Below are 12,752 nucleotides of genomic sequence, written 5' to 3'. Positions count from 1 at the left end.
GACTTACAACTGATTAAGCTTTGGTCTATTCTTCAAAGAACATGCAAGTCCATGGTCTTAAATAATTTTTAGTGTTTTTTGAATGCACATTATATTTACTGTTTTTTCTATTCCTATTACAAGCCGGTAGTAGAAAATAAACAGTTACTGAGCTAAGACTTCCTATTCTGAGATGCTATTTTCTTTTTTTTTTTCAGAGAAGAGTCAGATTGTAGAAAATAGTGCTCATATGTGTCAGAATATAGATTACATTACATATGGAAAGTTGTGGCGAGACTGTTTTTCAGCAATTTTTTTTAATTTGACATCTCCATTTAATGGAGATTTTTAATGTAGTTCTTGCTCTAGTCTCTCCCACAATTATCTGCCTCTTGCCCCAGTGCCAGTGCTTCCTTCTTGATTCTGCCTGTGAGGAAAACATAATAAAGACAGATGAATACAGGGGGAAAGAACCAACACCAGTCTTTTATGTTTGAAAGTCATGCACTTTGTTAGAGTAACTAATCAGCCAAATCAGGTACAGTCACATTACTAAAAGTAATTTGTCTTGCAGGATGTGGAAGCAAATACAGTAAGACTCAAAGAACACGACCAAGATGTCTTGGTGTTGGAGAAGATCCCAGCAGGAAACAGAATTTCTAATCAAGGAAATTCACAGCCGCAGCACAAGTATGTTTTCATTCAGCAGTGCAAATGTCAGACAATTATTAACCTTTTAAAATGGTACTATTATCCAAACAATAGCATGTTCCCTTTCAGTGGAAGACTGCAGTGCATATAAAGTTTTCTTTTTTTAGTCATCAGCTGAGCACATGCCCCACACTTGATAAAATATCCATTTCTAGCAGCATAGCAGCTCTACGTCTTTACACGATAATTCCCTAAAGATCTCAGTGTAAATACTTCCCTCAAGTAATAGCTTCCAAATAGACTAAGCGTGGAGATTGATGAAACCATATTAATCTGAGTTACTCTGTAAAAGACATGAGGAAAATGCATTGTTTTATTGTTAAGTACAGATTTTTTTATTTTGGATTCTGAGCTCTGGATGCTAATAAGAGTTTGCTATGTACAATTTATATACAAAATGGTCTCGTGTCACTGTTGAGCCGCTAGCAGAGAAAAGACCCGGGTTCTCAGTGTGGCAAGAAAAGAGAGCTTTATTATTTTGATTCCAACCTATATAGACTTTTCAGAGGTCGCCCAGATTGGTCAGTCAGAAACCTCCCCCTGGGCCTGATTGGCCAGGCCTGAACTGTCCAAATCTCGAGACACTGTTTTAATAACATCCAAACTTTATCTTTGTTTATAAAACACAGGAGAAAGTTCTCATGGGAAAGACCTGTGCTAGCCACAGTCTCGTGCAATAAAAGTTGCAGAGCTTATCTTACAGAATAGTTTAGCACAGTAATAACAACATTAACTATATTTTTCTTACTTTCTTACTGGAAGGGAAAAAGTGCAATTCTGTTTGGATACTACTGTGATAAGAGTAGAGTGAGTGATGCTATTATTCCAAACGTTGGTAAAACCCCTAAAGGCTTTGTAATTGCATTATTTGCAAATGGATGCACAATTTTCTTCAGAAGCATTCAAACAATTCCAACAAGTTTTGAATCCTTTACCCTGAACCTCACTTTCTCTCAAAAAAGAGCCATTGTATTGTTCAATATTTTGGGTACAGTTTTTAGCTCATCTGGGATTTCATATACTTATTTTATCTGCATAACTGAATGCAAAGATTTATAAAGATTTGTGAATGTTTAATAAACCATTCCTTGCATTTTATATATACATTTCACATTTTTCAGAAACTGCTATTTCATCTTTCACTTGCTCCATTAAAACATCTAGAAAAACAGTCTCTGCTACCAGGAAAATGAATACTCTTACACAGGTTTTTCTTTGACTAAATGAGGGGAACTTGTAGCCAGTGGAATTGCATCAGCAACTGCAATGCAGAGCAACTTGGTCATAGATTTAAGTCTGTTTTCTTGTGTCTGAGACATTTTTCATTCTTCCAAAAGGAAAAGTTTCATTTGAACATTTTTAAACACTGCCTTCCTTGCAAACTCTTTGCACCAGCAGTACTTAATATTATTTTCTTTTTCAGAATTTGATAAAAATAGCCAGAGACATTAATGGTAGATGGTTATGTTAGGCTGTATTTTAGGTCTTACATTGCAGGAATATTAACAGGTTAAGCTCAGAATTTCAGTTTTTGTAAATATTTTACACATTTGGTCAGGTTTTGGATACTACCAATGTGCCAGCAAGGGAGCTTTTGCTGATAACAATGACAAATAGACGTAAGTTAACCAAAAGAGGAAGTTACCTGAAGGTTCACTGTCTGCTTTTCAGCAGTTGGATTATTACTGTGTTGGCAGTGTCTTTATGTTTAAAGTCTTCAAAGTGAGTTCACTGCATTTGAGGACAACATTTCTTTTCTTAGTAAATAGAGTGAGTGGCTACATTTATGTTTGAGAGTCCAAACCAAAGTTACCAATGTTTTTTGATTTCCAGAATGTGTTACTGGACTGCGTTAGCTGAGTATTCAGTACTTTTGAAAATGACTTTGCTGAAAAGAGAAGCTTAACAGGAACCTCTTCTCAGGAAGAAACTAATTTTCTCATCTTGGCCTTGGGGAAAATCTTCACTTTGGGAGCAGATCCTGTTGGGTACAGTTTGGATTCCACTGTCTCCTCTGCAGGGGAGACAGAGCTCCTACATGGCTCCCTGAGCCGTGCTTTCAGACGGTGGCAGTTTCGCTTCGGAGGGCTGGCTCTGAAGTTATCACTCCCAAGATCTAACTCTTTATGGGTGATCACACTCATGCAGGATGAATTCAGCAGCCCTGCAAGTCACTTCACTGTTCATTTTCACTTTCATATTCAGAGTATAGCAACCTGTGATTTCTCTGCTTCACTCACTTAGATACTTGGTTAGTATCTCTGTGAGAATGTGCACTGGCTTAACAAGTGTTTGTGTTCTTGGGACATCAATACAGTTCTTCCAAAGGGGTTGGCAGGTAAAAGAACTGTGACGGTCAGTGCTCAAAGTGAGGAGGAGCTCCCAGGAGCTCAGCTCCACCACTTATTTCTCAGCAGGAGCAGAGTATCTTCACTTCTCAGGGTTTTTTCTTTCTTTCTTTTTTTTCCCTCTTTTTTTTTTTTTAAGTTTTGCACTTTATCAGTTGAATTCAAAAAAAAAAAAAGAAAAAGATGCAAAGATCGAAAGATTGGAGGGAAATATAAAAAAAATACGACAGGACAAGTTTTGCAATATCATATGATATTTTGCTGATACTAAAATCTTGCCAGTGTTTTTGCATGAAGCAGAAAAATGTGCCTGTTGCACAAGTTCTCTCACCTCACTAAATTAACTCCAGGAAATGGTACAATCTTCAGTTTATCAACTTGAAACACTTACTTACATCAACTATGCAAGGCATTGCACAAATTTGAAGATACAGTGTGCTATTTCATTATCTGCCCCCACCTTCTTAGACCAACCTCTGTCAGCGATGCTGAAGGAAGTTGTTTCCTTGCTCTGACACTGATACACGCCAGTTCTTGTTTCAGGCTCATAGTAAGTCTGGTAAGGCCTTTAGTGACTGCAAGTTGCTGTTGTTACTGAGATATTTATTCACAGTGGATGAGCATTTCTGTTTCTACTTCTCCAAGTTTGGACCAATGCAGCTCTGCCAATTGTGGAGTAACTGTGGTAGTGTTATACTGAAGTACTGGTGTGAGAAGGGGTCTGTGTGGCATCTCACACTCCCTGGGCAGGGTGGAAAATGTTACTGCTCCTAGGTTTACAGGGGGCAAGCCAGCAAAGATTGTGAGTGGTTTTGTCCTAAGCATACAGGGATTCTGGTCGGTGCAGGTATTTGTACTCTGGCACACAGCAGCACAGTAGTCTTGATCTTTTTGCTGGTACACAATTATTTCTTGATTAGCTGTTCTGGCTATGAGATGCTAACTGCTCCTTTCCCTCCCTCAGGTATATTGTGATGTCAGGGACCCCAGAGAAAATTTTAGAGCACTTTCTAGAAACTATGCGCCTTGAAGCAACTTTGAATGAAGCAACAGGTATGCACATTGCAGAAGCTGTTTTATTATTACCCCATAGGATGGACATGCTGGGGGAACACCACAGTGTGATGCTTTGAAAAGCACCTCGTGGTCATTTTTTCCCAGAATAAGAACTAGCTACTGCTCTGAAACAACCCCAAGTGAACCAAGGAAATCCAGAATTAAAAATAGCAATCCACTCCTCCAAGCCTGCTCTATTGTATTTGTACTTTCAGGTCATAGTAGAACAGCAAAATCCCCCAAGGTGCCAGACCCCTAGTAACGACTTTAATTAGGCACAACTCTAAGGCCTGGGCAGAACACCCCGTTGAGAATGGTACTTCTTGTTCTGGAGGTCCCTTTAGTACTGTGACATAGCTTGATACCTCCAGATACTACATTGTGCTAGTATAAGTATTGTCAAATCTTCATATCACACTTAAAGTATCACAATTTAAATTTCCTGTTTGTGATACTTTCCCATGTGCAGGGAAAGAAGAATTGTTACTCAAAGGAGAAGAACTCAGCACACCATGGGCCAAGTCCCAAGAATGCAGGTTGCTGCATCTGCACTTAATAGGCTGCTTTTCATTAGTGTAAAGAGAACAGAAAATTTGCATCTAGGGATATAGATATTTGCTGACTTACTGTTAGTAAGTATTCTAATTTTTAAGAAGAGTCAGACACAAAAAATCCTCATTATTCTGATAAAATAATACACAGTTATATTAAACTATGTAATACTGTTTTTGCAAGTTCTTTTTACATTGCAGATGTCTGATAAGTATATATTCAAAGGTGTTCCTAAATACAACTAAACTATTATTGACCTCATAGTATTGGAGAAGCCTGTATGGTGGAATAATTAAAAAATTACAGAAATCCTTTTAGAGTCTATGTTTTCACCACTTAAAAGACAAAAAAGAGAGATCCTTTCCACAGATAACTGTTTACTAGGATTACAAGCAGAATACTGTTTTTTAGGCTTGTAGCTATATAATCACAGCTTTGCTATTTGCAGTATGCATATATTATATATTTTTTCAAAACCAAATTATTTTTATTATATTATAAAACTTTTCACCAAAGCATCTGGTGAAAAGATTATACCTGTATCCTAATACAATACAATGTGTCACAATTCACTAAGTTATTTTTAGGATATAGCATCACAGGATGCTGGAAAACTGAATTTTTCATTTATGCATTCCTTTAATTTAAGGGTATTTAAAAAACAGTCTACTCTGGGCATTACATTAAAAAAAGTGCCACCCTTCCAGAGGTGAGTTTTGTCAACTGAAAGATACTTTCATATATGAATTATACAAGTGGAAGCAATGATGTAATATTATATTGCACAGTTATCTCCATGTTTCTTCTCCCATCCCTTACAATATTTATAAATGTTTCTGTTATCTCAAAAGTTGCACTGTAGAAACTGTACCCTCGGGTATTATGTTCACTGTTTCTCAGTGATTCCATATATGCCTGCCAAACTTATTCTGGCCTCTGCAGCCAGGCTTTATAAATCCTTCTTTTTGTCAGAAATACAAAGATAAGGCAAACTGGGATTTGCACCAGCATTACCACAGGTCATTTTAATAGAAAAAATAGCTTGCTGGGCTTTTCCAGAGAAAATGTCAGTCATATTTGTTCATATATGTTTAATGTAAATGTAGCATCTGTGATACTTTTGAATCAAAATAAACCTGGAAATTTGACTCATGCATGTACCTCTTTTAGGCATTCTACTCACCGCTAGGAAATCAGCAAAGAGTGAAATTATTTGCCTTCTCCTGTGTAGGATATACTTAATGTGCTGCCTGCTATTGTAACTCCTAAAGCCAAATGCAACAGCTCTTTTTAGCTACCCAGGTGTGAAAGGCCCAATTCTTCCTCTGCAGAGAACTCTACATTTGTAGAGAAGTATATCCAAATATTTCACTTTAGCACAGATGTGGGGCTATTTGCTGTACTAAATTTCTCTTTGACACAGGCAAATGATTGTTACCATAAGTGCATTAAAATTCATGTAGACAAGACTTAATATTTTAGCTCATATTTGTTCATTACCCATTTTAGTACTTAATGTCTATGAAGAAAATGCAAAAAGACCCCTTTATTAACTGCAGAGGGCTAAAAAGATACTTCAGCTCAAACAAAACTCATCCTTGAAATCCGTAAGCTTTTTGTGAAGGCTTAATTGACTATTTTCTTTCTTCTCTTTTCACAGATTCTGTTTTAAATGATTTTATTATGATGCACTGTGTTTTTATGCCAAATAGTCAGCTCTGCCCAGCCTTGATGGCACAATATCCTTTTGTAAAAGAGAAGTTAAGTCTCTTTAGTCACTATACTTTTCAATGATGAAACTGAAGCTTCCCTCTCTCAAGAACCACATCACATTCCATGGAGACTGTGCCTTGTGAGCAGGTTCTCAGTGTCTGACTAACAGCTGTCTGTAGCTCAGCTCTGAACTGGACAGTGTTCATAATGAGATACAGTACAGACCATGAAAATTCTATATTTTCTGTGCTGATTACTATTCCAAGGGAAATAAATGTACTGTCTCTCCACCAGATAAGTGAAATTATGCAGATGTTTGGGTTACCCTTCCTGTATCCTTGCTGTCTTTCTTGGGTTCTGCTGAACTACAGCATCCACATTTTATCTGGGATGGTGATGCCTTGGTAATTTCAATGTCTTGGTGATTCCAGTGGTCCACTTTATAGATTGCAAGCTGCAAACTGCCTCAAGCAAAAGGCTGCCTGAACTTGTAGAATAATGGGTAAGTTGTTCCTAGGTGCTGTCCTAATAGCTATGAAAAAATAGCAATAATCTATAATAATAAGTCTATAGCAAATGCTAACAAACTGCAAGAAGCTTCAATTGGATGTGAATACTAGGAGATTAAGTCTTAATAGTGGAGAGCATTGAGAGCTGGGGGTGATTCTCATACTGTCTGCATGATTTACAGGAATCTGAAATGTCCATCTGTCAATTACTGGCAGGTTATTTAGTTTGTGGAGCTGTTGGACAATGAGATTTTTCCATGTGCACAGTGACTTGAAACTATCAAGTGACTGAGAACATTAAATAAACATATAATGATTTCTGTTGTATAGAATTCTGACAGGGTTATAATAACTTCAGTTCCTATTTATTTGTTTAGAATCACACTGGTGTGAAAGTGCTTTCCTTCAAGCTCAGTGGGGCGAGTGACACCTGGGAGAGCTCACCCCCTGAAACCTCAAAATATAGCATCGTGTCCTTGTCTGGCAAGCTTGAGAATCCATTTGTGTTACTGCTAGCAAGGACAGTAATTGTTTTGAAAACCTTTGGACCCATGAAACTGGTTTGTAGAAGATTGTTCATACACCTGAAACAAACATTTTCCAAAATCGCATTGTTTTGGATATCAAAAGTATTATGAAATGCTGTTGCTGACAGCATTGAGAGGGGAAGGAAGGGCAGCGCTTTCAATGTGCAGGTTTTTTGTCCTGATTTATCTAGCTCATATTATTCAATCAGTCCATTTGAGATTCAGGCTTGTCTATCCACAGTTATAATTGAATACCTCTGGTACCCAATAACTGGGAAAATCAGACCCATAAGCAAAATGCACCTTATTGTTCATAGGGGAGAAGCTTTTCTGATAATCAGAGTTAAGGATAATCACACTTCACGATAAATATTCACTTGTGATGAAGTCTGTTCTGGAGAGGATGCTAAGACTGTGGTCTTAAGTGGGTCATGGCAAACATCATGCTAATTCTTTTTGGAGAGGAGCAGGGCTGGAAGTAACTGGTATCCTACTGCTTTAGTGTTAGCTTTTCCGAGAGCTGAATTATTATTTATTTGGTCCATTCTGAATATGGAAAAGCTAACTGTGCTTTGTTGATTGTACCATTGAAATTTATTGTTAGAGTTGAAAGGTTCCTAACAAAGCTCATCTTTTTGGAGCAAAATCACTCTACAAAAGTGTTCGCCAGTGCTGTGAGAGTGAGGAGAGATTAGTTATGCTCAATGAGGAAATTAAAACAGAAAAAGAAAAAGAAGAAAGGCAATTCAGTCGGCGACTTTTTGCTTCAGCTCCCAATTTTGAATCAAAACAAGTCTATTTTCCTGCACCCACATAGGATTCTATTTTAGCTGGCAGCATGCAAGTATGAGTAGAGCTAGACCACTGAAGTGCTTTCAAGCATAGTACAGGGTATAAATTATTTGGGTTTTCACTTCTTTTACAGCAGTCATTTGTAAGCTATTTTAATCCTGAAAGGAATGGACAGGTGCACCGTCTTGTCCAAGTAACATTATTGCCTGCTGGAGATCCCATGCTTATGCTGTGCTGTCCTTTGGCACACCAAGTTTTTTCAGCCATTAAAGTATATGGATCTTGCAATATTTAAAAAATTACAGAATTCTGTTTTATAGGGATGCAAAGGGTATGCTCCGCTTTCCTGGATCAGGATATAAGTCCTGTGTGTTGGACCAAGACCCCTGTTTCCCTCTCTTCTCCACTGAATGGAAATGGACAAATTCTCATAGCTACGGCTTGTCAGAGGGAGGCAGGACAATGCCCAAAAGAAAACTTGAAATAGACCAGCAGCCCCAAAAGTGCACTTGGGTTAGTGCAAGTGTGTGAGCACATGTGCAGGGGTGCATCTTTAATGGACCACTGTCTAAATACTTGGAAAGTATAAACTTCTCTTTTATTCTCTGTAGATGGTAGTTCTTCAGCGTGTTTCTGTATGAGTGTTTTGCTAACCTCCTTCACCATCATGCCAGCAAAAAAGTGTGCATTACACTGTAGCAGTGGGTACTGATCTTGCATAGCTCCTGAAATAGTTAAGTGTGCCTTTGCAGGGAGGAACAGACTTCAGAACTCCTTCCGGTTCTTAGCATATGTTAGAGAAAATCAGACATATATGTATATATTGAGCTCTAACCATATCGGTGTTGATAAATATTTTGCAATTATCTGACACTTGTTGCAAGTATACATCATAGATTATTTCTGATTCCAATCTGTAGAGAAGCTGCATCCTGGAGATCACATAAAAATGTGAGAACCCTTCATTGACTTACCCTGTGATAATGTTAATAAAAGAGAAATCAATTAAAATCAAGTAGAAAATACAGAAAAAATACCACTGCCTGTGGTGAGTCAGTTAATAAGAAAGTAAAAATACATTAAATAATTACAGTGTTTGAAAGGTAAATATGGCATGAGGAAAATTACTCAGTAGAATATTAAACTTGCTCCCCAAGACATTAGAGCACATAACTTACAATGAATTATTTACTTCTTAGGACCTTCTGACTTACTATCTTAATTGTACTGTACTGTTGAGTTCTCTAGTAATTTTAAACCTTTCCCAATGAAATGAAAATGCAGATTTTTGAAAGTTTGTCAGTCCAGTAAGTGGTAACCCTGGTAGCATGTCAAATCTCTGCAGGGGTTTTGGGCAGCAGGATCATTTGGAAGTGTGATTTAATAAGTACTTTTCCCCATTTCATTTTATTAATAGTATTGCTAGAGAAATTATTCTAAATGAGAAACTTAAAATAAATATCTTATATGATTTTTATTTCTCATTAATATTTATATTTTCTAATTAGTATTTTTAAATATTTTGTTAGAGCAACTGAAAGTGCACCTTGAAAGGATGCAAAGCTTCTGGACTTGGCTGTGAGTGAAAGAGTGTCAGTATTTTAATGTTACATGTTTCTATGTAATTGGGAATAATATTACTCATGACAATCCAGAACCAGAGTTCTGGTAACTGGGAAGCAAAGCTGAAAATTTAACTGCTCTTAGTCTGTGCTTACTTCCCATTCAGCTATCAGTTTATTTGGAACAGTTAGAAAAATATTGTTAACCTCTGTTCAGTGAGAAGTAGACACACAAACTGTCATGTCCTGTTTCTTCTGGGAATACTTCATTTTCTCACAAGTTAAAGGCTCAAATTATTTAAATTCATTGGCCATTGTGCTTTAACTTTTTTTTTTTCCTTTCCGTAAATGTTACTTTTGGCCTTTTAGCTATTTGTCTATTTTTGTAATGTTGACACATGGTCTTTAAAAAGGTCAATGAAATGTTTCTTGTTCTTTCTTATTGTTCATCACAAAATAACTTTCACAAAGTGTTGTGTCCTAAATATACTTTATTTAATATAGTGGAAATGTCTGATTTCCTCATGACAGTGAGGCTACTACAAAATTTATTATTTTACCCTGTGTTTCTTTAGTCAGTTTAAGCTGTAAATGTCAAAGTCCCCCTCCCAAAATGGGACTGAGGTTCATCTTGAGTTATAATAACTTGTAAAAATAAAGGGAATAACACTGGTGATGCATTCCGGTAGTTTTCCTCACAAATGGAAGATTGGAATTGTTAATAAACACAGAGTGACATTTTTCTTTCTCTTCAACTGTTTCCAAAGAGGAACAAGGAGAAATATCCTTCTTCAGTCTTCATGGTTAATCCACTTCTCTGTTGTTTGAAGTATCATTCCTCTTCTGCTTCCCTACAGCAGCTATCTCTGTGGTGGGACTGTGATCATTGCTGTGCTCTTTAGAAAATTCACTGTCTTTTTACTTTTTAGTGAGAACATGAAAGGTTTGCAAATCGTTCTGCTAGTGGCTGTCTGAATTCAGGCGTATATATTGGAAAGTTATGTTTGAGCACCCTGGAAGTGGTTTGTTGGAAGTCAGTTGTGTGTGAAGTCATACTGGGTTTGATGTTTTCAATCACTGAATGTTTTCCTTGACACTGTGGCACCTATCATGCCCAGCCTTCTCAGGGTACAGAGCAGGAGAAAATGGATTATGCCCTCAACAATAAAAGGCGAGTCATCCGACTGGTTCTGCAGTGGGCCGCTTTATATGGAGATTTACTGCAAGAGGATGAAGCAGCAATGGCCTTTCTGGAGGTATAAAGGAGTCATTGTATCGCTATACTGAAAAGTAACTACCAGGCAAGATAAGCTGAAAGCCTGTTCCCAGTCTGTAGAATTGTCACAAATTGAAGTGAAATAGGTAATTTCAATGTGCAAACTCATAACTCTGTTTTCTCAGGTTTGGCTGCAGACAGTAAATGCACCACAACAGTGCTTGAACCATTGCCAGCCTCTGGCCCTCTGAAAATACTGTTGCAGACCCCTTTCAAAGCACTGCATGTGTAGATTGTGTTAGAGCAGTAGCTGGATTTGCTCTTTGTATTATTTTCTTGTGAATACTTCAGGGACTCCACAGGTTGAACTGGAGGGCTGTTTATGCCTGCCTGAGGTGTGCCAGGAAAGAGCTGGAGTATTGCCACTCTACAAAACCAAAAGTCCTTTCCATTTCAATGAAAGCTGTAGTACAGCTATTGGAACTCAAGATCTTTGTCTTCAGAGCCCTTGTAAATTCTTTGTGGTAGCTGCGATATCCTTGGATTTCTAAGATAAGATGCACTGCCAACATCATGTTAAATGATCATGATCACCTTTCTTACTATACATTGTGTTTATGGAACAGAATCCCATATGTTACTGGTTGAATGAAAGTTCCTGCCCAAAGGGCTTAAAACTGAATCTAAGATAAGAATTAGCAGAGAGGAATAGAGAGGGGCCTTAAGAATGATAGACACCCCACAAACCCACATAAGAAGGCTTTTCAAGCTTTGGAGATGACGTAGTCTTTCATTAGGCCAGAAGTTAAAGAACAATCGCTACTTGCAAGCACATACATCCTTCTTTGGGATGGTTTTATTTAGATTTATCAGGAAGAGGTTTGAGTAGGGTTTAAAAGAGTGTGATACTGTAACAGGTTAGAGTATCTGAGATTCAGTGACTCAGGAGCAAATGAAGCAATAGAGGCTACAAGAGCAATGAGTCAAAAAAAAAGCTATCATTCTAGATTATTTGGGAATTTTATGGTCTTTATCCTTGACAATCTGAAAATGCAGGTTTTGCTCAAGCAGTCAGTGGTTATAGAGTGAGCTAAGGAGCCTCATCAGGCTTCCCTTCTGCATGTATAAGTCTTGCTTTAAATCAGCTGGAGATAAACAAGTAGAAGTAATAGAGGGTTGGGCCCAGCATGTGTTCCTCTATGTAGATTATCATCCTTTATAATCATTAAGCTATCAGATGTCATCTCATAATCCTCTCTCCTGAGTACTGCTCATTTACCCCTATAGTTATTTAAAGACTATTCTGCATCATTTACAGGAATTTTATGTATCTGTATCAGATGATACTAGAATGATTGCAGCACTAAAGGAGCAACTTCCAGAGCTAGAGAAAATTGTAAAGCAAATGTAAGCACAGTTTTTGCTTCTTTCCTCCCCCTGCCCTTTTTCTCAGTAAATTAATGAAGGAAATTTATTGGTTATATCTACTAAAAAGCCATTCATTGAATGACATGCGGTTATATGAAACTGAAAGTTTGCATGCAGGCTTATTTGAATTAATGTCAATGGCCTTCTTCTCCACATCATTCTTGCAAACACCATACCCTCACTGAGAGGCTGACAGAAGCTTATTTCATGCTTACACGAATTTTGTATAATATTCTTTCTGCCTTGGTTATAGACTAACTGTGGTATCATCTAGTCTTTTCATATAAAAATATGATTATATTGATATTCTAGTTTAAAAAGTTGTGTGTGTTCTATAGGTGATTTTGTATGCAAAATCT

At 37.3% G+C, this 12,752-nt stretch overlaps 1 protein-coding gene across 2 annotated transcripts in view; it reads left to right on the top strand.

The window, feature by feature from the left end:
• Window positions 1–12,752, top strand: part of RAPGEF4 (Rap guanine nucleotide exchange factor 4) — a 152,741-nt gene that overhangs the window by 110,973 nt on the left and 29,016 nt on the right. For both annotated transcript variants that reach the window (XM_085066444.1, XM_085066443.1), the window contains 5 exons: window positions 554–669; window positions 4,003–4,091; window positions 6,307–6,385; window positions 10,855–11,005; window positions 12,284–12,372. In XM_085066444.1, coding sequence (XP_084922570.1) covers window positions 554–669; window positions 4,003–4,091; window positions 6,307–6,385; window positions 10,855–11,005; window positions 12,284–12,372 — 524 coding nt within the window. The remainder of the gene's footprint in view (window positions 1–553; window positions 670–4,002; window positions 4,092–6,306; window positions 6,386–10,854; window positions 11,006–12,283; window positions 12,373–12,752) is intronic.

Source organism: Lichenostomus cassidix, chromosome 7 (genome assembly GCF_008360975.1).
Source record: "Lichenostomus cassidix isolate B80296 chromosome 7, HeHo_3.0, whole genome shotgun sequence".
Classification (NCBI taxonomy): Eukaryota; Metazoa; Chordata; class Aves; order Passeriformes; family Meliphagidae; genus Lichenostomus; species Lichenostomus cassidix.
Note: the sequence above shows the minus strand (reverse complement) of the source record. Positions and strands in the feature narration are given on the sequence as shown.